This window comes from Pollicipes pollicipes, unplaced genomic scaffold (assembly GCF_011947565.3).
Source record: "Pollicipes pollicipes isolate AB1234 unplaced genomic scaffold, Ppol_2.1 Scaffold_7261;HRSCAF=8764_pilon_pilon_pilon, whole genome shotgun sequence".
Lineage (NCBI taxonomy): Eukaryota > Metazoa > Arthropoda > Thecostraca > Pollicipedomorpha > Pollicipedidae > Pollicipes > Pollicipes pollicipes.
In genome coordinates this window covers 13,046,675-13,071,982 of record NW_023597054.1, presented here as the reverse complement: position 1 = coordinate 13,071,982, position 25,308 = coordinate 13,046,675, and the positions used below count along the sequence as shown (strand labels likewise).

At 53.6% G+C, this 25,308-nt stretch overlaps 1 protein-coding gene across 1 annotated transcript; it reads right to left on the bottom strand.

Annotated features, from left to right (window-relative positions):
* Window positions 1-253: 253 nt before the first annotated feature.
* On the bottom strand, window positions 254-19,766 carry LOC119113104 (proclotting enzyme). The gene is made up of 11 exons (XM_037237436.1): window positions 19,614-19,766; window positions 14,411-14,509; window positions 13,482-13,508; window positions 9,485-9,950; window positions 9,076-9,164; window positions 8,950-8,976; window positions 7,901-8,093; window positions 7,328-7,445; window positions 4,734-4,899; window positions 4,169-4,308; window positions 254-540 (listed from the first exon to the last, which is right to left on the bottom strand). Exons 2-11 carry the CDS (start codon window positions 14,505-14,507, stop codon window positions 385-387), a joined length of 1,479 nt encoding a protein of 492 aa, XP_037093331.1. The 5' UTR covers window positions 14,508-14,509; window positions 19,614-19,766; the 3' UTR covers window positions 254-384.
* Window positions 19,767-25,308: the final 5,542 nt, after the last annotated feature.

Here is a 25,308-nt window from a genome sequence, read left to right as displayed (position 1 = left end):
TCTGCCCGGGCGTCGGGCGCGTGCGCCGTTCCGAGATCATTTTCACCGGCCCGTGGACCGGGAAGAGCGCCCTGCACACGAGCGCAGCGGCGAAACGGCCGGTCCTGCCGCACCGGAGGCGCGGCCGGCCGGGCGCCAGGGCGCCGCGCCCGTCACGCGCCCCGACCGGCGCCGGACCCCGCCGCACGGAGGCCGCCGTCCGCCCTCAGTCGGCGCCGCTGCACGGGGCTTGCCGTACTCGCGCCGCGGCTGCGCGGGTCAGGTCATCACAGGATCCCGGCCGCGGCTGGCGGAGGCGGGTCGACACGCCGGGCGCGCGGCCGTCGCGTGTCCCAGGCCGGACTCGCGAGACGGCGTCAAAGCAGGTGTCACGGTGACGGTAGCTCACGCCATGTTCTCCCGGATCCAGGGCAGGAAGTGGGTGATGCGCGTGTAAACGCCCGGGTAGCCGGCCTTGGCGCAGCGGTTGCCGAATGATACGATGCCGATCTGCATCCAGTGGCCGTTCTCGAAGTACAACAACGGGCCGCCAGAGTCTCCCTGCGGGCGGGGGCAGGGGTCAATTCAGGTCATCCGGACGGAAGCGCGTTCTCTGGTCATAAGCCAAAGGTCAGCGGGCCTACCCCTGGTAATGACCGTCATCTTGAGTCAGAGGGCGACTCTCACGGTGACTTTTGCCGGGTCAGCGGTGCTGGCCATTGGTCAGAGAGTGCCGCCGCAGTGACTTCAGCGTCCCCAGGTCCATACGGACCACAGACGGCAGACGGTCCGGGCTCGGTTAAAGACGCTGTAAGTCCTCCAACTGGCTCCGGCACCGCAAGGCGGCTAAGTCAGCGCAAGCTGTCGGCTTAGAGCTGGAAAGCGGCGGGAAACCGGCAGGAATGCCGACGCTGCACGCCCTGCCGATTACGTAAATAAACCGGCCCGCGTGCGGCCTCAGCAGTCTCTCCCCGATTCGCCAGGGGTTTGAATGACGCATGGTTTGGGCGCGTGAGCGTGCGATGCGACGTCGTAGATTTTCGTTCGGGGTATGAGTTGGCACGCGCCTGCACGATGCCGGAGCCGACGAAAAACAACGCACAAACCGAAGCCTGCGTCTGGCTCAGAAGACGCGTGCTCCGCTCCACTTTGGCAACATCGACTCCGACCCCGACCGGTAGGGTATGTGTTCGAATTCAGCGCAGGCACGTCATGCTTTCAGCACTACTTGCGCGTATTTCATGTTGAATTCTGACCTCAAAAATTATTTTGAAAGAGTCGAAGCTTAATCATAAGTACGTTAAATGGGCATCATGTTTGTTATCGTTGAGCTGATTCATGAATCCGCCGGCGGCCAGCTGCCTTGGTGCACGGGCGCGCAGCCCACAGCCTCAGGCACAGGACAGAGGCAAAAACACCAAGGGGTAGCACTAGAGCAGCGAGCAGGGACCAAACTCTGAACTCACCCGTCATATATGAAACTCTAGAGTAACGAGCGGGGACAGAACTCTGAACTCACCCATCAGATATGAAACTCTAGAGTAACGAGCAGGGACCGAACTTTGAACTCACCCGTCAGATATGAAACTCTAGAGTAACGAGCAGGGACCGAACTCTGAACTCACCCGTCAGATATGAAACTCTAAAGCAACGAGCAGGGACAGAACTCTGAACTCACCCATCAGATATGAAACTCTAAAGCAACGAGCAGGGACCGAACTTTGAACTCACCCATCAGATATGAAACTCTAAAGCAACGAGCAGGGACCGAACTTTGAACTCACCCATCAGATATGAAACTCTAGACTAACGAGCAGGGACAGAACTCTGAACTCACCCACCAGGTGCGACACGCAATTGTTCTTGTTCACATGAGCAATGATCCGCTAGCTTTGATGTGCTACAAATTGAAACCAGAAACAAGAAAGTCCTCTCGGGGGTGGCCGAATCGGTGCACGATGTTCCGATGTGGGATCGACGCCCCCTCCCCCTCCGATGAGCGCCGTCCAGCGCACCGCTGCCGGAGAGGGGATGGGGTGGGGTGGGGAGGGGGCGGTCGGAAGGCCGATCACACATGATTGCAGCGCGGAACAGCGGCTAGTGAATGAGCGCGTCAGGCCCCTGACAAGACCGACCCCTCACGCGGGCGCGGCATCCATCAACCCGTCGCAGGCGCGTCATATCGGCACATCGCCCGAAGCTGCAGAACACCGACCGTGCATCCCAGCCGAGCCGACCGGCCGTTGCCCTGGGTGGAATGGGGACCGTGCATGCCAGCCGAGCCGACCGGCCGTTGCCCTGGGTGGAAGGGCGAACGCCGTGGGAGTAGCTGAAGCCGCTCGCAGGCAGCTGCAGATGGGGACCGGAGAGCCGCGCCGCCCCCGTCCGCCCTCCCCCTCCGAGTATCCCAGTAAGCGGATCCCAGTCCGTGAACTCGTCATGTGGCTAATCTGATCTGCTCACTGGAGATGGGGACAGACTCAGCCGCCGAGCGATGGGGGCGCCGCTCCTTTGGTCTATTTGTTTAATGAATACTACCAATTTGGCGGCATTCAAGAATACCTTAATGACCCTCCCAACTACTGGATTGAAGTTGCACGACATATAAATATGCATATTACCGCAAAGACATAAATGTAGATAAACCAGTTACACTGGTTTTCACCCTAATAATATGCAACTACCCCATTACAATCAAGAGAACTACATGGCTTACCTGTCGGTCATTTCAGCCATTGCCACAATAAGCACATCGCTAGGCGTGAGACAGCATCCACAGTAATACTCCATTATAGCGTTTGGCAGGCAAATGACCCACACGCAAATCTACATTTGCGTCAGGGGTGCAGTTTCCTTTTCAGTCTCAAACCGGGCTTCAGCCCTTCAAGTTTGAGAAAAAGGTGGCCCAAATCCGGAGAGAAATCTCTCTGCTGGTATATTCTGGGGTTAGATTGTTTAACTTTTTCTGCTCAGCCCTCATCCATTCTGTGAAGCTATGACCCTGATTTACATATGTTTGTGTAGATGCCATGAGTATATGCTCCATTAACTATGAGCTTATTTTTTGCGCATGAGGGGGGCCTGGTTTGTACGTAGCTGCCGTACCATATTGCATGACTCCAAGCTTCATGGCGTCTCTAAGACGACTGGTGGTCCCCGGATCTTCAATAAAGTCAAGCCTTTCTATTTCCTGTCACAGAACGTCCTAGGCTTCAGCGATAAGCGCCGTGTACGAAAATGAACCCGACACATCCGGCAATTAAGCTGCGGACTAGGTTGAATGTACGACATTGAACTAACTCCAGTCGGTAGTTAATTTGATTGCAACATTAGATTACGATCAAATCACGGAAACGCAACATGAAAGTGGAGCAGCAGTTAGCGACGAAAATCAACACTACATTTCGTGTAACGAAGTCAAGCATTCCTTAAGCTTTTAGCTTCTTCAGAGCGCCCTTTTTCGTTGTTCGGGCCACGCACAGAAGGGCCAGCGTGCACCGTTTCTGATTGGTTGACGATTTTGGCTGCCTGTTGTTATCTCGGCCGGCACCTCCATCAGTGCGCCGGGAAAATCGTTTGTGTTAGCGATTTTTTAGGCCGCCATGCATTTCCACGCCGGGACAGAAACTGAAACAGCACGGTAAGTATACAGACCGTTACTTCAGCCGTGCACTATTCTGACGTGAGTTCACTCAACTCAGACTGACTGCTAAGTTCAGCCGGAGTCATTCCCGCCGGTTTGTTAGCTGTGTGACTGCCTATGAATGACGCAGTGGTGAATCTGCTTATATAAACCGTGGCAGCTTTCAGATCCCAGGAAGATATGATGTAGTGATGTGCAGTCAGATACGTCGCTAAATCAGGGGTCTTTGGGACATGTAGGTAAATCACCGGGCACTGCGAGTTGTTGGACATTTCAAGCCGCTATGCAGGCCATCATCTCACATCTTGTAGTAACATACAATTCACTGTACCGCCCCTCTTTGAGCGATGCTTTACTCGCCAGCAGCCTAAACATTTGCAAGCGAAAGTCATGCAGAAATATCACAAGACTGCTGCACTTCCCCACTCTACTCGCATTGATCGGAAAGACTGGGCTTTCCTGTGTTCATGCGAGGGTAGCTGGTACATTGGACTTTGTGTGCCCACCACCGCAACTGGGCGTGTTCTATGCGCAGCTGCGGCGTACCTGGCAGGCGTCCTTGCCGCCGTCGGCGTAACCGGCGCAAATGAAGATTTCCCTGATCGGCTGGAAGTAGGCATTGTCGCAGTCCTGCTGGCCCCAGACAGGCAGCTCTGCATGACGCAACACCGCCGACTCCTGGCCGCCTGGCGGAGAAAAAGGGAAGCTCGAGTACAGCAATAGGGCGCGACTAGAGTTGCGAACCATACACGTGAGAAGGAGAGGAGAGTTGGTTCACGCGGATGCAGATCAGGGCTATGATAATGCTTCGTGTTACCGTGACGTGAGTAACCAGAACAATGGGCGGGCTCATCTTACCTATCAGTCATTACAGACACGGAATGTTGCCACTTGACCAGCTTTCAATGGAATGAGCTCAAAATGCAATATTACTTTTCCATTGTTTTTCTGTTCTCGCGCCCCTGAAGGTATTGTTGAACAAACAAGCCAGCGAACAGTATTTAACGAAACCGGCAAATTGCGTCAAGATATGCCGCAATGTTCTGGCTTAATGAGGTTCTCTACTCATCTCCTGTTGGTACAGGATTCCGCGTCTGTTCAGAGAGCGTACCGTAGTAGGTAGTTCCCCAGCCGATGACGGATGGCGTCCGTCCGACCAGGGCGTCCAGCTGGCTGCCTTCATACTCCACCGGCAGACACACGGGGATCACATACTCGTTCAGATCCACGGGACGCTCAAGCTTGAACAGCGCTATGTCATTGTAGAAGCCGTTTATCTGCAAACGGACGGCAGCCGTGTCAGGTATTGATATAAGCTCCAGGCATATGTTTCAGTTGTTTCTTTGGAGTGGAAGTTGCGGAAAACTCTATAATAGCCATGCATTTGCCCACACGATTAGAAGCGCTCCAAGGCTGGCCGAAATGTTACTTGGCCCTCGCCCTAATCGCCGTTTTTCGTAACGCGAAATGACAGGGTGGAGGTGGTGATGGTGGTGAGGGGAGGGGGGGGGGGGGAAGGGAGGGAGTCAATGCGATCCCGGAAGGCCTCTTTAAAGCAATGAAGATAGACTTTAAAAAAATACATGTGGATTGTCTTCAACGAGATCTCACAATTGGGCGCAGTTTTTTGTATTTAGGTCAATAACGAACCTTGATACACCAGGTCTAAGGTCAAATCTTCGTGAAAACCGCATTTTTAGCGTTACAGCATCATACATACTGTGATATGCATTGTGGCAACACAAAACTTAAGCATGCATACTCCTTGTTCAGTTCTGAGTACAATGATGCGTACTTTTGTGTGGCTTGAGCTTTATGAGAAAGATTCAAGATATATTGCTTCGACAATGTAACAATGGCGACCCGCTGCGCACATTTCGCAGTATCATCGGTTTCCACCCGCCGTCCGCGGCAGCTGTAGATTGAAGTGCAGTGTTTCTCAGAAATAGCCGCTGCTCCAAAACCAGAAAAGCTAGGAACACGTTTTTGGTGTAAAAACACGCGCGATAAATGCCCCATAGGCAGCTGAAAATTTGGGCGTGATTGCACAACACTCCGGATAAATATTCTCAAAAAACCTTGGGGTTGGTACCGACACCCTATCAGGGTGAACGTAATGCGTTATGTCGCCATTAGTAGCATTATATACAATGCACGTAATCGCACTGAACTTAGGGCCATCTCGTAACACCATCATGATTTTGAAGGTCGCATGGGGATTACACGTGCAGACAAATGGGCGAATAAAAATATTGCATTCCAGAGCGTGTGAACGTCTACACACATCGACACATACACTATGACTAGCGAAATTTCAGTTTCTCTCCTGCCTGAACATGTGCTGGCCTCATGTCTCTGTGGCACCCGGTCGCCGATATCTTGGCCCGTGTTCGACCAGTGTTGTACACCTTTTTCACGATAAGCAAAGTTCACAGGTCGGCCACGTTTATGGAATGGGAACGGCCGTATTTTGCTAAATTCGCGTTATCGTAGAAAAACAAACCCTGATCGAGCGGCCTTTTATAAATTGACTGAAAATACATACATACAGAAAATAAAGAAATGTGGTTTTGTTTATGAAGACTTCACGATAATATGATCAATGATCTCAAAAAGTGCTAGCGTCCAGAAAAGTCACGGCCGGGCCGAGCCGGGACAAACCGTTCACATTGATCGTTTTTCTGTGTAAGAGTTGGCTCTCTGTCCCTACAAATATGCTGAAAAAGGTGACAGCTGAGTCTTACAGTCTTAAAGTTTTACATGTGCAAGTTCTCTTGAGTCCATGGTTCACTGTTGAAATAAACCCTCTCAATCTGGGGGACTGCAGAACAAAGTGGTTTATGCAAACTGTTAGACATTGCCACAAATCTTTGAACACGACGGGGCTCAATTTGCGGTTTAGCCACTAACACTTGGTGCTCGATGTGCTCGTGTATGAACAAGATAGTGATAAACCGCGTAAAAAAATGTTAAGGCCCAATTTCATGCCTCATGTTTCTAAAGATAGCTGAGTGCATATTTGGAGTGGAGCATCCATCACTCCTCGCGTTTCGACCTGTTCAATGGAGTCCTTCTGTGGCATTCAGTGAGGGCGGAATACATTTGTACGGTGCTCGAACCAGCGGAAAGCAAGATCATCTGCCACGGAACAACGGTCCCACATGATCTGCACAGCTATGAAGCCGGCCACCCTGACCGGTCCTGATGATAACCTCAGAGCTGACAGGTGGCATTACAGAATGAGCAAACGATCCACCGGCAACCAAAGATTAGTCGTAAAACGTCGCCGCATACCCCGCAAACGGTGCAGCATCTCCGATCGATTGGTAATGGCGGCTCTCAACACTGATCTGATTTGACTGAACATTTTCCGTGGCTCGCGACTACGCTCCGTGTAATCTGACTGCTAAATACTCCCCGTCACAATACTTTGTGCAACCGCTGAAGCAATACTCAACAACTGAACCGGGCGAAAATAGCAGCGAATCTTACGATCAGCGTGGGAACACTGTTTGGCCAGCTGAGACAATCCTAAGCCGGCTCAGACGCGGGCTTTGAAGGGAGATAACACCAGTCTTACTTGGTATAGGCCCCTTTTGTCGTCACGTCTTGACCGTAAGCGCCTTCCCGCTCACCGCCGGACGACCTCCGCGTGCCCAGCGTGACCTGTGACATATGCACTGGGTCCAAGCCGCCTTGGCTTACCTTGAAGTCTGGGTGCGTGCGGTATGAGGTGACAGTGTAGACGGCTGGCGCAGAGGCGTCCTGGCTGGAGCTCAGGTCGTAGTCACCCAGCCGCACCGTGAACTGCCGCGGGTGGAAGCTGCAACCAAGGCAACGTGCGTGCTGTGTACGTGTGTACGTGCGGTGTGCGGTGTGTACGTGCATGTGCGCACGCGTGGCTCGTGTATAAAACCTGCACGCACTCGGAAGACGTCGGACGGTCGGAAGGGAAAATCGACCAAGCGAAACCGCTGCGGCGTCCAGTGATGAGAAACGACGCTGAAGTGCCACACAAATGGCTTTGACAACTTCCAACCTTGAGCAGCAGACGCCTACACACTATTCTACGAAAGCTATACCGTGCGGCTTTAACTAATTCAGTGCATGACTACTGCTCTAGAGCGTTCCGAACAACACCGGATATCGGTAAAACAAAACCAATGCGGTGAATAATTCAGCTGCATATACAACGTTATATTCAGCGTTACGTGGACGTTATAACACTGACCAGACGATCTAACTCAGTCTCAGTCTCAGACCAACAGTCTCGGTCACCTCTTGCCGTTGGTATCCTTGGTACAGTGGGCGGCCGTCATGATGTACTGGCGAGAGATGAGTGACCCGCCGCACCAGAACTCCTTGCGGTTGTTGCCGTGCAGGTAAATGGCGGCCATCCAGGGCCACTGGCCGGGGCGGGACTCCGAGCCGCCAACGATCCGAAACTGAGGCGCCTGGGGCTGGCCGCAGGCTGCCGGTCACGTAGCGAGAAGTGAGGTCAGGTCACTGGGGTCACGAGATCAGCGGTAACAGCGGGCCACTGAGGTCACGGAGCGAGGAGTGAGGTCAGGTCACTGGGATCACGAGATCAGCGGTAACAGCGGGCCACTGGGGTCACGGAGTGAGGAGTGAGGTCAGGTTACTGAGGTCACGAGATCAGCGGTAACAGCGGGCCACTGAGGTCACGGAGCGAGGTGTGAGGTCAGGTCACTAGGATCACGGGACCAGTGGTAACAGCGGGCCACTGGGGTCACGGCGTGAGGAGTGAGGTCAGGTCACTGGGGTCACGAGATCAGCGGTAACAGCGGGCCACTGGGGTCACGGAGCGAGGAGTGAGGTCAGGTCACTGGAGTCACAGAAAGAGGGCTGAGTTTAGGCTACTAGGGTCACGGAACAAGAGGCGAGTTCAGGCTACTGAGGTCACGAAGTAAGGGGTGGGGTCAGGCCACTTGGGTCACGGAGTAAGGGATGGGGTCGGGTCATCGGGGTCACAGAGCGAGGGGTGGGTCAGGCCACTGGAGCCACCGAGAACGCATGAAGTGAGGTGACTCAGGCCTCAGGGACATGCGAGATTAGGATACAGCGGTGACGGAGCCCAAGCACAATTAAAAATGTCAAGAGCCAGAATATTTTTCCCCAAAACGAAACACCTACCCAAAGCCCAGCTGCTTCACAGGACAATCAGCGAGTACTACCAAACACAACAGCGTGGCAGCGGGAAACCCATGCCAAATCGCCGTTTGCAAGCAACACAGCACCTGCAGCCAAAGGCGGACAGGGGTGCAGTCTCGTAGAGCTGCCTCCCGGCCACCACGCGCGCCACTCACCAAAATCCTGCGGCCGCACGGCCGGCACTGGCGCCGGGCGCTGGGTCACGGGTGGGGTCGGGGGCGGAGGCCGCGCCGTGGCCGGCCGCTGGGTGAGCGCCGGTCGCGGCGGCCGCGTCCCCGGCCTCGCCGTCGGACGCGGCGTGAACGGACGCCGGGTGGTGGTCGGTCGGGCCAGGCCCGGAAAGGCGCCGGCCGCCGGCGACGCCGTCCCGCTGCCGACAGCCGAGGTGAGCCACGTCACGAACAGGCATAGCGGGGCGCCGTGTTTGAGGTTCGAGCTTTAGATCATGTAAGATAGGTGACAAACATGCTCATCTTCTTAACGGGCATTGCATGTGATCTTCGAAGAGTGGAGGCGCACTCAACGCCAGAGCTGAAAATATGCGTGCTATCGAACCACACAGCATCTTTTGTCCAGCACCATGCCTGATCCCGGACCACTGTCCTAGTCGAATCAACAGGGTGGGAATCCTTTTCCCAAGTGCGGTAGGCAGCTCGCCACGCTCCTCCGGCCTCTCTCGCACCGGCTCACCTGGGGCAGCAGACGCCCGGCACGAATATCTGCTGGAAGCAGATGCTAGAGCGCAGGTTGCCGAGGTCGAGCAGCAGCTGCGGGCAGGCGCTGAGGTCGCGGCACTCGCCCCGGCCGCCCTGGGGTGTGGTGCAGGGCCGCGGCCGCTCCGGTACCGCCGCCGCCGCCGCCGTCGCCGCCGGCGCTGCCTGATCGTCCTTGTCGGCGCCGGAGCCGGCCCCGGCGCCGTTGCCGAAGCCGAACACGAAGCGGCCGTCGTTGAAGCCGACTGGGTCGCGGTCAGGCACAATCTGGTTGACGAGCGGCTGGGCGATCGGCACCAGCGCGTCCGTCACGTTGGCGCCGAGCACGCGCGTGCCGGCCAGGTAGAGCGCCCCGTTCACCAGGTCCTTGAACAGGCCGCGCGAGTCGTCCGACCGGTCGCGCGTCGCGTTCGTCGCGCCGTCTGCGTCGTCGGCGTCGGCGGCTGGGGAGAGGGCCGACGTGATTTCGCTCGTCAGGTTCGAGATCGCGCTGCGCATCTCGTTGAACTGGCCTAGCGCCATGCCGAGCGTGCCCTTCACCATGGCGTGATTCTCGTCGCCGAGAACCGTGCGGCCGACGCGGTCCATGGCGGAGGAGAGGACCGGCTCGGCGGCGCGACGCAGCAGCTCGGCGCCGCGGCTGACCTTCGGCACCACGTGCGTCTCGACCATGTCGACCACGTGGCGCGTGCCGGCCGCCACGTCGCCGGCCAGGCGCACCGTCGTGTTGGCCAGCTGCGGCCAGACGCGCGTGCGCAGCAGCAGCATGCCGCGGTAGGCGCGTCGCCGCACGGCCGGCAGGATGCGGTGGCGCAGCACGTGCAGGCGGCGCTGCGCACTGCGGCGCGCCGCCGGCAGCAGCTCGCCGCGCACGTGCGCCACGCCGCGGTCCACGGCCGGTGCCACGGCCGCGTTCAGCTGGGCCAGGCCGTCCTGGATGTCAGTCAGTCCGTCTTTGAGGGAGCGGGTTACAGAGCGAACTGCGCTGCGGGCTGAGGCGTTAGTCGTTAGCGTCGGGCCTAGTCGGTCGGCTGGTGGTCGTGCAGTTTATCTCGAGCAGTACAGTGCAGTATTAACAGCGGGATTTGTGCAGTGTTCACAACTTAACTATGCTGTTAGAGGCAAATTATCACTCGGCTCTTACTTTATGGACTCAAACTATACACAGTTATCGCATGAGCTGTGTTAGGTCATTTATACAAATTGCTGATAATAACAACCACCGCCACCACCTGACATGTCTACTAAGCTCTGATATCCCTCCACACAAGCACGAATGTGCACAAAATCCGAAGGTGCAGGGACACATCCTGATTGCTTCTGCTAGAACAAGCAAATGTTGCGCTATGCATTTCGAGGGATATTGAGTTTACATCGGCTTGCACAAAATTTAGCCAGATGCATTGATCCACGTTTGTGTTGGCTCAGGACAAGCTTCTGCCGGTGCTGTAGGTTCACGCACCGGTTGTACCATTGATACTAAAACACGATCAGACAGTGAAGTATCTAGCCGTTCAGAAATTCATGGGTTTGATCTTCAGACCAACGTGCCATTTTTTGTTTTGTTTTACACCGAACACTCTACCGGCATACGTATGGTTGAGTGGCGTATGTGGAGCCTGACGTGAGGTTCGGAAAACGAGCCTCGTCAGTCGCATATTTGAGATAGCCGAGGCCTAACCGCCGCGTTACAGTCTTGGTAACGCCAAGTGAGATGATGCATCTGAGTATATTACCGCCTAGTTTTAGTTTCTTATGGATGCATTCATACATACTTCACAACGGTTTTGTCATTTCTTTCCTACTATTTAGTGTGCTTGTGTTCAGTTAATAACGACTTTGAAATAATTGTGCTTTGGACTGAAGCATTCAATGTGTGAAGTGGGTTTCCATTTCCTCTCGCCGTACGTGATCAACACAGCGGTAAAATGCTATGTTGCCTGCATTATGGAACTCATGAGGTGTTAATTACCGGCATAACCGAAGTGGCGCCACCTCGACAGGAAATATTGCGTCCACAGCCGCGCAAAGTGGTGCGGCAGTGGCACAATTGAACGACTTCCCTTCTGAGCCATCACTGAACAATGAGCACCTTTCAGACGGAAGCGTTGTGTAACGCTCCACCAGCCCCCGACTCTAGCGCTGAGGCACGGGGGCCATCGCTATGACGTCACGTCAGCCCAGCGAAAGGGCTCAGCAGACCTGGCTGCGCCGTGTCGCAAGCCCCCGCAGCGTTTTTGGCGGGGCCCTGGCGACTGAGCGTGACACCGGCGGCCGGCCGCTGCTGTGTGGCCACAGCCGGGTATTTCCGCCGCTGGCGGTCGGCCCCCGTCTGCCTGGGATCGTGACTGCGAGCAGTCACCCCGATTACGCGGGCGACCGTGGCTGCCGTGTGGGATGTGGCGTCCGGGCTACCGGGGTCACGCGGCGGGCATAGAGCTGGTCTGGGGCCGGGGCCCTCCAAACCGCGACCGCCCGCTCAGAAGGCCGTTGCAAGACAAAACTGCAGCAAGGTAAATTTTTAAGCCGATTAAAGGCCGTTTCTTTGGTGTTCATCCGTTTCACCCCATGCCGTTAGTTCTTGAACTTGCCTTTTTGCACAACTACGACAGGGATTTTCAGTCGTAGTCGTGTCTTAAGAATATCACACGGTGTGCCCTTGCAGGAGCATCGATCGAATTACGGTGATTTGAGGTCAGCTGGGGTGTACATTGCACGCTACATCCGCCATCATACCGACATATCAAAAAGGTCGCATGCGAGGGGATTGCCACAGCTCATGCAGGTCTGCCCAGGATGTCGCCAGAATTTCTTGCCGCCTAGCTCCACAGAGCCAGTGCCGAGGCAAGACCGCAAGGAGCGTGCACGCTGGCGGCGGTGGAAGTCCCAGCCGCGGGCGCTCGCGTACGGCGCACGTCTACACTCGACGCCTGAGGTTGGCGGGATTTCCGTGGGGAACGACTGGTGGCACAGCTGCGCCGTACCTCTCCCCAGCCTGCGGTGCGTCACCCAGGCCGTAGCAGCCGAGCGTGACACGGTCGAGCGGTCAGGCCGTGTCGGTCAGCTGTACCGTACAGCACCCCAGTCACCAGTCCCGTCACCCGGGCGCTGGCCTGGTGGCCGTTCTCAGTCCACCAGACTCAGCACCCCAGTCACCAGTCCCGTCACCCGAGCGCTGGCCTGGTGACCACTCAGTCCACCCGGGTCAGCACCCCGTCACCCGAGCGCTGGCCTGGTGGCCGTTCTCAGTCCACCAGACTCAGCACCCCAGTCACCAGTCCCGTCACCCGAGCGCTGGCCCAGCGGCCGTACTTCATTCACCCAGTCACCGGCCAGTCACCAGTCCAGGCATGTCGGGGAGTCGCGTCCAAGTCCTTCGGTGCACATCGTGTTCGGCATCAGCACACTCACAGGTAGCTCCGCTCGCCGCCAAGAACGCGCCCAGAGGCGGCAGGCACAGAGCGGAGGCAAGAGCGAAAAGGGCACGTGCTGTGCATCGGGTCGAGTGGCGGCTTGAGAGCGCCTGGCATGTGAGCGGCTCAAATCGTTCAGCGGTTTGGCGCTTGGGGTTCGGGGTGGAGGACGTCGCGGTGCAGCAGCCAGCCCACATCTCAGGCTGAACTCCGATAAGCGATGCCAGGCAGGTGTTCCCGATGACATGGCCGGCTCTGTCTTGCCATGTTGGGCAAGCGGCGAGACGCTCGGATGGCAGACACGGCCAGCTCCCGGTCCAGTGCGGTCTGCGGGTTTGTTGCAACCTTTGGATCCGGCCGGGTGAGGCATGCATGGATCGGATGCTTTTTCGGTGAGGGAAGAATGGACGGATTGGCCTTATCTGAGGCGATCTGACAGTGCCAGATCTGTCAGATCAAGCATAGCGTGAACTTTTATGTTCATGGGGAAGAGAATGCAGTACAAGCTCGGAGGTGCTGTTGGCAAGTGCTCGCAGATACCAAGTATCCGTTGTTACTTACTGTTTATTGGCAGGAATGGTGATCGCTCTAAAGGATGGAAAAAAAACTTATTAAACTCTGACTACATTCTTTTACAAAGAACCAGACACCACAGGACATCCCGTGACATGCTATCTATCTATCCGCTGAATGGTTCACAGGTATTCGCTGACCAATGCAAGTTTGGTAACCAATATTCAAATATTATCGTAGCACCCCTAAGCCTTGCTGTTCGACGAGCCCAGAGCATGGGAAAATGAATTCCACTACACCACTACACGCCCAAGCAATACATGCTGGTATTTTTTGTATGAAGTGCAGAGTTCCCGTTGCCTGTTCCATGCAAGCATATATAGACATTTAGGTAAGAAGTTGCTAATTTTTGTCATGTGACGGCGTACCGCTCTAATGAAGAAAATCGCAATCTTTGTAGTTCATGTATGCACCTGCATGTCCAGCGTACCACGCAACGTAAGCCTTTTGAGTTGGTCCATGTGTCTAATCAACTGTTGATGTGCTGCTGTTGACTGTGCAATATGAGCTACTGTTTTATTTGTTCATGCGTGCTTAAGTTCTTAGCGTCCCGATTGACAAAGCGAAGCACATCCCGCAACCACAAGCTTGTCTATAATGTGGCATGGAATTCGCATGCGCTTTATTAGTGTTGTACGTCAAGAGCCAGCTATTAAAGTGTGCGATTTATACCGGACAGGTTTTTTTACTTCTCATAGTGATGGTTACGGAATGGTACAGTTAAACTGATTGAAAAGGAAGTGAATAAGCTATTTCAATCATCACCACAATGTACAGAGGAAAGTAAAACAATCAGTTTGACGGAAAAGCTGTAGCCGCTTTTGTACAACACATATTTGAAATGCGCACAACTCAGTTACCTATACCATCGCACACTACCCACCGCTTGACGCCGTCGTCACCGTCATCTTACTCACTTTGCCGCCTGGTGCGTGAATCGTCCGCTTGCCCGCTGCTGACCATACAGAGCAGCATCAGCAGCAGAGCGGCCGGCAGTAGGCGGGCGGACGGCATGTCTGCGGCAGAACGGCGCGCCGCTGCTGAAGCAGAAGCAGACGCTCGCGGATGCAGGCGAGCGCAGACAGCGCAGGCCAACGCCAAAAGAATCACACAAACGGAGACAGACTCAGACAAGCGCAGACAGGCGAATACAAGGGGGCAAACAACCGGATGAAGGCACACACAGACGGAGGTGTAGGATGATGGGCGATCACGAAGCGAACAGGCCAGATATCAAAATAAACTGTAGAGATTTCTGGCAGCGGTGAATAATAGTGAGGAAAACTTTCGGAGCACTGTGAGGAAATCGTACAGTAAGCCAGTGTGGTGAGGAAGCCCACCGTAACAATGAGGCAATGCACTGAAACACTACGACCCCCCCCCCCCCCCCCCCCAGCACACCTGCCGGGGCACTTGCGATGCAGTGAAAGCTGCTAACACTAGCGTTCTGCGAACAGTGCTCACGTACACTTGGGCCTCCGGCACGGGTCGACGCGTTTCTCTCCGCGACGCCGGCCGCCGCCATTCCTGAACGCACGGGGGCTGCCAGTCTCAGGTGTGACGCTTCGCTGGCCTCGGAGGAATACCAGCCGAGACCCCGACGCTTCTCAGCCGCCAGAGCCGGAGCCCGCCGGTCCGGCTGGCTGCCTGATGAGCTTCGGTTTGTCCAACAATGACTCGCGCTCTCAGGCGTGGGAAAAGAGATTACGCGTGTGCGACCGTGTCCACCGAGCATAACAGTTCTCCAGCGGGCTGCCGTTGTGGCGGAGGTTTCACTGGGCAAGTCTGAGAGTGTTTACGCCGTGGGGGCGGGCGCTCGGCGGGCGCCAACGGGTGAAAATGCCATCCAATGCCATCCCATGCACCCGCCGTCAGCTTGAGGTTGTTGCGAGTATCAGCTCAACGCAGTAAGTCCGCGGCGCACATCCAGCATGAGTCGAATGTCAAGGGTTAAAGTGAACCGGTTGCGGCTCGGGCACGGTGAGAGAATGTTTTGTAGTGACAACATCGCCCTGCGACTGTAGGGTGCCCGCGGTATCGCTCTGACATTGATGTGGTAACGTAGGCGGAGGGCAGGAGACTGGGAGCATGACATGCCGTCTCCCATGCCAGTCAGTGTGTTGTTTGTCAACACATTCTGAGGTTCGTTTTTTGGGTGAGGCTAGAATAATTCCGAAGCGTCTGTCGTCTTGGAAATGTATAAAGTTTAAACACACACACACACACACACACACACACACACACACACACACACACACACACACACACACACACACACACACACACACACACACACACACACACACACACACACACACACACATACACACATACACACACACACACACACACACACACACACATATATATATATATATATATATATATATATATATATATATATATATATATATATACACATATTTGTAGGGAGGAAAAGAATGCGAAAGTTGTCGAGGCATCAACGCAGCGTTAGTGCGCAGTTTCAATTTACTTGCGTTTGGTGTTAGTGCATATGTTGGGTATATATATATATATATATATATATATATATATATATATATATATATATATATATATATATATATATATATATATATTGAGGTTATTGCGAGTATCAGCTCAACGCAGTAAGTCCGCGGCGCACATCCAGCATGAGTCGAATGTCATATATATATATATATATACCCAACATATGCACTAACACCAAACGCAAGTAAATTGAAACTGCGCACTAACGCTGCGTTGATGCCTCGACAACTTTCGCATTCTTTTCCTCCCTACAAAGTCACAATACGCTCTTTAGGCGGAGAAACTGCACGTGCAGCTGGTGCCAGTTGGGACGCCCACGGCCACACAGCAGTGAGATGATCTAATACGTCCGCCGCGCCAGCCATCTCCCTGTACGACAGGCGCACAACGAAAGTGAAATCGTCCCCGTACATTGGACGCACTCAGTGCCGGCCACCTTCATCGATCACGCAGGCGAGGCGGCTCCAAACAGGGGCGGAGCAAGGCGCACTGGTTTGGGAGGGGCATGCTTGCAGTGCCATTACGAATTCGCCGACATTCGCAACTGTCGTCGAACAGGTCGCCCTCCCTTTGGGAACAGTGCTTCCAGTGCCCTCTCACTGAATGTGACTAACGAAATAGCCCCGGAAATGGCCCAAGGTGCTCGAGAAGCGAGTGCCGCGCTGTGTCTGGCTATACAGCCGGTAGCAGAAATACTATCGAAAGCGAACGCAGAGTCTGATCGTTATCACTTGTTCTGAGCAACTGTCGCGCGAAGAAAGTGACCTAGTTTAAGGTTAGTTTTTAGGGCTCCAGCATCCTTGAACCTTCATTTAAGGCCACGCACGGTGATTCCTTGCTCTTCTTTGCCTTATGGGAGTACTTCAAATCCCCATTACTGGTCCACAGAATTTCTCCACGAACGTTTAGCGCTCAAAGCGGCTAATACTTATGGACTTCTCTATTGAAAGCGAAAGCCTGTCTGTGCGTTCACTGAAGACAATTTCTTTCATTGACCCGACCGCCACTTCCCATGACCTATACCTTTCTAGAGGGCAACGTACAAGAATTGCACAAGTATTGTCTTGTCCATTTATGGTAAGATGCACCATGCGCCAGTGTCACGTATTTGCCGATTTTGTTGGCACACTTATGAAGGTCCGAGCCAAGCTGAAAACAGCAGTTTCATATATACAGGCCCAAGCTGAAAACAACGATGGGCAAAGGCGTAAAGCCTCACGTGCTCACAAGGACATGCGTACGATTGATTGCCTATATTGAAGGAGAAGTGGGGCCGATTGATTGCCTATATTGAAGGAGAAGTGGGGCCGATTGATTGCCTATATTGAAGGAGATGTGGGGCCGATTTTGGATGGCCGATGCAAGACATGCACCTTCGCGATGCAGCAAATCACTCCAAATTCTCCGACTCTCTTCGCGTTTCAGCTTCCAAATACTCCTCTCTTCTCAGTAGAGGATATGCGCCGCGCCGAATATTCCTCAAGCCGCGACAGTACTGGCGTACGTACGTGCATTCAGCCCAAGCAGATGCACGGAGGCGGACGGCCTTGGCCGGCACCACACGTGGGCAGAGCCCCGTGACCGTGCTCTATGCCGACCCAGGCGTCACCTCTGCAGCCCCCCCCCCCTCGCTAGCTGGGCCCGGGCCACAGCGAGCGAGGGCGTGAGGAGACGTGCGGCCACATCGGCCTGATCACGTGACGTGGCTGGAATTCCCGAGTCCGCGAGGCTTTGTACGCACCGACAAAAAACAATGTGCCTGGCTGGGGTTTCACGGCTGTTTACAGCGACGGACTGGGTCAATGTCAGGGTTCCCATGCGTCGAACCCGGCTTTCTGTTTCACTCGGATGAGGCATTGGGGTCAGGAGACGCCGGTTGGGAAAACCCGAGCCGATGTGAGTGCGCGGTCTCGTAACTGGCGACTGGTGAGCAAACTAGATGCCTGGTAGCTGCAGAGACGGGTATGACCTGCTCCCGCGGTCGTCCAGAAAACCTCCAAAACTCACCGACCAGACCGCAGCGATATGCGCCTAATCTGTCGTCGTGCAGTGGACGTCACGTGACGGGCGCTGCTGAGAGCGGCTGGTCTCGGGTCATAGTCACGTGGTGACAGGTCGTGCGGTCAAGGCCGTGCCGTTCCTGGAGAGCGGCCACACGGGTCTATCGGCCGCAAGGAGCCGGATTTGTCTGTGATGAAACGCGGCGCGGCCCGGTCCTCGGCTCTGCTGTTGCACAATCCGGCGTCCCGCGTGTGTTATGGACAGCTAATGGGAACTCTGTCCGGGACGGTGCGTGAGTGGGCGTCGCTGACCATTCCGCGTGGTGGTGACGTCACGGCCTGCGTGAGCGACCGCTCGGCATCAGATACGGGACGCGTCATGCTAATACATTGTAATGGTGAGAGCTGCGTCAGCAGCTGCTGTGAACAGCCGAGGTTGGGGAGGCGGAGTAAGAGAGAGAGAGAGAGAGAGAGAGAGAGAGAGAGAGAGAGAGAGAGCCCCCAAAAGTGTCTTTCAGCCTCGGACAGCGCTGAACAGACTCAGCATGCACCCAGCAGTCTCGGCTGTATGTTTGCCCTCAGTGAGTGGGCTGGTGAGGATGCCACATGCATCCAAACGATAACCTGCTGAGAGACGAGCAGCGCTTTATTGTGAACATCGCTGGTCCTTATCTCTGAAAATGAGTGCCAACTGCTGCTATAGGACATTTTACTGCTTCATTGCCGCTACAGCTTTGTGGATATTGGGAGCAACCAACCGATTCGTCTCAGTCTTTTTATGCCCGCTGAAATCACTGGAGATGCACACAGTGCAGGCCAGGTGAAATAAACCTCCAGTGTACATACTTGAATACCGTATTCAATTTCTGTCTTTAAGATATTCCAATAAATACTCGTATACCAGCCTTGATGAATTACGGAACTGTGTCAAGAGTGACCATTTGCCAATTACAGTTGCCACCTGCTGGGAGGCGGACGACATCCCAGGCGACCTTGCTTGCGACCCGAGGTGCATAGGAGCGTAAAGAGCATGCAACGAATTGAAGCGCCTTGAACCATTTGCACGGATATCACTGAAGAAAATTTATTAGCTACTGCATTTAGCGCAAAAACATCAATCATATATATGACCAATCTAACTTAAAAGCGTCGTATATTTCGAGAAGGAAGTACAATAATCGTTAAGGCAAAGCCATGATGCCAGTACACTGTAAGCGCTGTCGCCCTTAAGTGACTCCTAGATTAATATTTGGCAAGAATGAATAGTGAAAATGAGTGAAGTCTGAGCTACGCGCGGGGCCGTGAGTTCTGTTTCAGCCGCATGGTAATCTCTTGTTCTGTACCCAACCACAATTGCATCGGTTAGTCAGAACCGGCTAGATCAGTTTCACCATTCCACTTTGGACGTAAGAGGCTGATCTTTGACGTCGACCTCTGGAGCTTTCCTCCCTTCCGAACAAGTGTGTCACTGAAGGTTCCACTGTCATCGCATTCCCCTAACACTCATCCATCCCCGACAAGTAACATCCGACCGCCGCGCGCGGCGCGAGCACACACCACCGCAGCCTCCTATCCACGCCTGCCTCACCTGGGCGGGCGTCTGCACGCGCGTGGAGATCCTCCGGTCTTGTGTCAGTGTCCCACGTCGCAGCCGGCTGCTCCGCTGCGCCCTCCGTCGCCGACCGAGCGCGACTCGCCACTGACCCAGGTGCGGCGGGTGTGACCTGGGCGCCCGTGTAGCGCCGCCACCGCCCGGCCTGCGCCAAGTGACCGGCGGCCGTGGCTCCCTTTCACCTCGGAGGCTCGCGCAGCCGGCCGCTGGGTGGCTGAGGCCCGCCCGGCCGGCCTGAGACTTTCCCGGCCCGAGAGACGATGATCAAACACAACTGGGACCCGCGGCCCTGCAGCAGGCCTTGTCACGGCGCCGCCGCACAGTCGTCTTCATTCATAGCACCTTGTTGATGGAATTGAAGCCGATGAGTTTGCGTGACTCGTCTGTGCGCTTGAGCTTATTCGTTGCTCTGATCTGTGCCCTCATTTCCATCCTCATCCTATCTCTAATCCCCGCTACCGCCTTTCACCCTTTGCCCCTCACATGCTCCTATAATTTTATATCCTTGTTATCCCAGCCCCACATCCCGCAGCCACTTTTGATGGCAGCTCTCTGGCCATCCAATAATTTGCTGCATTGTAACCGAATCTGTTCCTAAGCAACTGCTGCGAACAACATCTCGTGTCATCCCTCGTCTGCTGGCCTCCCAGTCTCGTGTCCCTGAGGCTGCCGCTGTTATTACGTCAGGCACCCTCCCCCGAAGTCGTCTTTCCTTCCCTAAAAACCGCCACTGATGACAGCACTACCGGCCACCCATTCAGCTGCGCTCCCCTTCCTCTTCCGGAGTTGAAAGACGAAATAAGAGGAAATCGCCACTGATGACGGCAACTCAAGCCATTCATTATCCGTAACCATCCTCTTTGCTCTTCCCAGAAGTGGCTGCCGATCGCAGCACTCTTAGCCACTGCTATCCGCTGCCACCCCCCTTGCTCTTGCCTGACACCGCCGCTGATGACGGCGCCCCTCGCCCCGTCAGCTGCGGTGGCGTCAGGGCAGCTGGCGCCTCTCCGTCTTAGGAACACCTCCGGGGAGGGATCGCCGCCAGGTTTCCCCTGGGACTGTCAGCTGTCGGTGCCGGTCCCGGCCGTCGATCACATGACACCGAACACAGTCACGCACTTTCCCGCCATCTCGAGTATTACGTGGATGTCATCATCTTTACGACCAGGCTCACGCAAGACCAGGTGCTTTGTTTTTGGGTGAAGAGTGCATGGATGCCCATGTTTGTAAGACAATGATGTCGGACATATACTTTCTGTTATCATTTATTGGTGCCTGAGGAAAAGAGTAGATTTTGCATAAAGCACATGCTAAGCTGTTTCTTTGCTCCTGCAAAAGAGGTGGCACCTAGAGCTTCTCTTGCAAGATAATGGTCTATGAGTCGGTTGAGTGTCGCCATCCGGTCTTACCGTTGCTATCGTGATACCACCCGCTCTAAATATTGTAACTTTGTGAGAACACATTGGTTTGTTAGAAGTAGTAATACAAAACTGTAAGGAGACGGTCTGCAATTACATGGATATGCCATTAAGTTTTACTGCCATTATTAGCTGTAAGGAAATTCCCGCGTACCCATATCAAAGGCACATAGGTGCGTTATTACAGAGGCACGGAAGAGCACAGCGGCTATTCGCAGGGAATGCTATCTTTATCTCAGATGTCAGCTGTCCTTGCGCCAGGTTGAGAACAGCTTTCTTGCCAGCTAGCTTGGCTTGCTGACGGAATGAGCCGCTGCTGGGTTCACTGGGGCGAGTGTTGTCTGTTTGTGATCTCCGCTCACCTCTCCTAGGAGCGGCGGCCGCTCAGGCGCGGCGGTTCAAGGCCGGGTTAGAAAGTGCGTCCGGGGAGATCACCAGGCCCTGCTCTGACACTGCCGGACCTGCCGCCGCCGCAACGCTGTCTTCGGAGCCCTCCGCACGTGGACGTGGTGCAGCATGGACATGGACAGCATGTACATGACTTGGGCAGATACATTTTTCAATAGGGGCGGATGGACGCCTGCGCGATGTTTTCTTGAGGAAGATCTCCATTCTGGTGCAGGTGTAATGTCAAGAACTACCGATGTCCCGGGAAGGCCTAGCGGCGTATCAGGACGCAGGTGTGGAAAGGCCATGGGCGTAGGAACAGGGAGAGGGGGAGGGGGGGGGGGGCAGCAATGTTAACTGGGCCCCCACTTTTCAGATTAAGGATGCATTTGGCTTACTTTGGCACTACATTAAACATGCATGCCTATTTACCCAGTTCACCAGGCATCTCCCTTAAGATGTTCATCTTTTTCGTCTGCTCATTGGCCATCGCTTAGTGTTGCAGTCACAAGACTGACGCCACACGGTCCGGAGACTGCAACGCCGGGTGTCGAGGCTGCTATTGCTATGAGTTGCGAACGCACATGTTCAAGACCATATCACGTAATTCTCCTATCAGTTATCCACTCTGACAGGATCTTGAGCATTTTAAGATGAGCATGGGTTAGCCATGTTAATACAAATTAGGAACCCCATTTATCTACGGTCGGAGAGAACTCAATATCTCTGAAGAACACAGAAAACACGGAACTGGAGTCTATGTGACAACTATCGGACTATCTGCGGTGATCGGGGATGTTGTTGTGTCAATGATGGTTCCTGTGCTGATCCGGGGCTAACTGCGCGGGTCAGAAGGCCTCCTGTGTCAGGGATGGGAGGGATGTGATATGATACATCCTTCTAATGACCTCCGGATGGACTAGGAGATCCCGCCCCGATATGGGGTGGGATCAGTGACAGCCAGAAGACGCTTCGCCATGGAACGGAATGGCCCTTCAGTCCTTGACCGAAAACGGTAATGTACCCCTGGTGTTCCACTCAAGAGGCCCCTTGGCCGAAAGGAAATAAGGGGTCTCATTATTGTTGAGTAAATGGGTGTCTCATTATTGTTGAATAGAGTGGGTCCAAATGAGCTTAAAAACCAGCAAGGTCATACCATGTTTGCCTGAGAACGTTCATTTTTTTCAGAATGGATTAGTGAAACAACTTACATCAAAAGGCTTGAACATTCCCGCCCGCAACCTCGAGAGCAAGAGCAAGGATGGTCTGGGTTGCAACTTCCGTAAAACTGAAAAAGTTTCGGCCACAGCAAGTGCCAACAGACGGCGGGCGCCGTGTTAATCTAGCTTGGGAGTAGACAAAAACCTGCAAAAACACGAAAAATAGATATTTTACCTTCACTCTCCCAGTTCAACCACTAGATTCCAGCCCCACTTCGCGGTGCTTTAACAGCCAATCTGTTCTTTCTATCAGCCTGAAAATTGCACAAGTGAAATATGCGTTCAGACTGCCTTCTAAATATAAGAGCTGATGTCATGAAGCGTTTAAGGATACCTTTTCAGAGGCGTCGTCATTTTCATCCATTCATTGGCCACAACTTAATATTAGCTGCTAGGCGGACGATACGCGGCCTACGGAAACTGCAGCGCCTGGTGTCGAGGTTTTTGCCGTTAAGATTTGCGAGCACGCATGTTAAAAAACACGTTACATAAATTGCATCACTTATCGATTGTGACTGAATGATGGGCATTTTGAGACAAACATGGATTGGCTATGTTGATACACATTGTTGACCACTCGATCTGCAATCAAATTTTCATCTTCAAATTTGGATCAAACAAATTGATCTACAATCTACCTTCGCGATGTCCTCAATGTCTGTAGAACCGAGATAACATTTTGACCAAACATCTAAATTCTATCGGTTTAGAGAGAGTCACATAACCACTGTAAATGAAGAGCGCCAGTGATTTCTTCCATGCGGTCGTTCAACGCCTGGTTTCTGCAGTTTATTGACCTCTCAAAATACAATCAGAATCGAGCTCACGGTAGCTACTGGTTTTTGTTCTGGCTACAAGGCAAAAATAACAATGAATGACGACAACCGTGTCACTTGTTAACAAGCAAGCTATATCCGGGGATTTTGGGGGGGATCACCATAAGATGGGCTTTTGTCAACCTTGCGTTCCCCTTGGCAAGGCTCTGGCTACGCCCCTGCCTACACACAAAAGCTAATCAAGTGGTATACGTTGCAAGATGAACAACGAAGTGGCCGTCGGGCGAATTCATTCCTAAGGCAGACAGCTTCCCGGAGACTATTTTTCTGCGATAGCCTGGTATGAGGGAAGATAATTCGGAAAAAGATACTGCTGCAGGTGTCCAGCACATGTTTCATACAACACGTAGTGGTAACAATGATCCAAAAGCATACAACAATACAGCCATACGATCAGTTCGCAGTCAGTCATGCGGGAGACATCCGGGCCAGGGCAGCGCCACCGACGGCGGACAGGAGCAGGGCCCAGGTGAGGAACATATGACAGATGGACCTTATTATGTGACTTGATTATTAAAAGAGAATCTCCAGCTTTATAGTTTTTGTCACATTGCATCTAGCAGTTTCAAGCTCCCAACTTTGTTTCCGCCTAAAATGCTGCGACAAGTCTGATCTCTTGAGAAGCAGCCAGCGAAATGCAGGTGCATGAAAAAATCTGTCGCACTGTTAGCCATCGATACATTTTCAAAATTCTCGCATATGCTTCCTCAGTGACCCAAAATGCCTACCCACTCGTGGAATTTTGCCTCTCCAGGAAAGGCCATGTTAAAATCGACGAATAATCTAGGGGAGCTGGATAGCCCTATTTGGCAAATGGCAGATGAGTCGAATAGGCAATGTTGTGCACAGGTGAGAAACAACTGTAGATGCATATCTAGCACAGCAGCCATGACATTTGAATAAAGAGAGATAACAACCTCCATCCCTACCCCTCCCGGGTCATCGGGCTCACTTTCCAGAAAAAGTTCCTGAAGCACGCCCTGAACTTGCCCCCCCCCCAACTTTTTGAAACGTCCTTACGCCTATGGGAAAGGCCATCACCAGAGGCGACAGAAAAAATGGATAGTGCGAGAGGGCAGCCTGTGCTCTCTGGAAATATCGGCATGCCTGTACGCACGGAGGCGTCAATGTGCCACTGTCATCAGTGTCGGGGAATCAGTGCGGGCATGTTCGGAGGCTCAGCGGGCGGTCCGCGCTTTGAGTTGGAATGTGTGCACACCTAATATTTGGTAAGAATAACAACGCACGCAGATTATATTACGCTTGACGGATTTGATTATTTGTAGAGCTTCATAGCATTGTATCGGGAAGTGTGATTGAAGGTGTGTGAGCAAATGTGTATTCCTGCCACTTATGTACTAATTTTGACGAATATCAGCCGCTGAAGTTGAAGAGGGTTCAAAACTCATCTGAACAGGCGAATTCATTGAAAGGATCGGTTCTGACTTAACGGTCTCAACAATCTTGAGAGGCCACTTTGACCTTGCATGAGGTCCCTACAACCGCATCAATCTGGAGCAACACTGAAATCGCGAGAAACCGAAAAACCAAACTGGTGAAAAAATATGTCACCATTTTGACAACATAACCTCCTGACTTTGAGTAGTCGTTGGTCACGAGACCTACCCTCACGCAGTCATCACGATCTACCACCCCACGACCGCAGGTCATGACCACCGCTGTTACCCGTGTGCCAGGCACCGCCTGGGCTCACCTCTCGTGCTCAGTGCAGGGAAAGGTACTTGCCAATTAACGGCGAACCGAGTTGAAGGCATTTTTAGGTAATAATCACTGAACGTTTATGCAACTT

What these genes read in the sequence shown, in the direction of transcription:
- LOC119113104 (XM_037237436.1), bottom strand. Translation starts at nt 14,507, where the DNA reads ATGCCGTCCGCCCGCCTACTGCCGGCCGCTCTGCTGCTGATGCTGCTC. An exon ending in ACCATTCCTGCCAATAAACA is followed by an intron (nt 9,951 to 13,481) that starts GTAAGTAACAAC and finishes CCCTCTCCCCAG; the next exon opens with CCGCCGACGCCGACGACGCA. An exon ending in CGTGCGGCCGCAGGATTTTG is followed by an intron (nt 8,094 to 8,949) that starts GTGAGTGGCGCG and finishes CGTGACCGGCAG; the next exon opens with CCTGCGGCCAGCCCCAGGCG.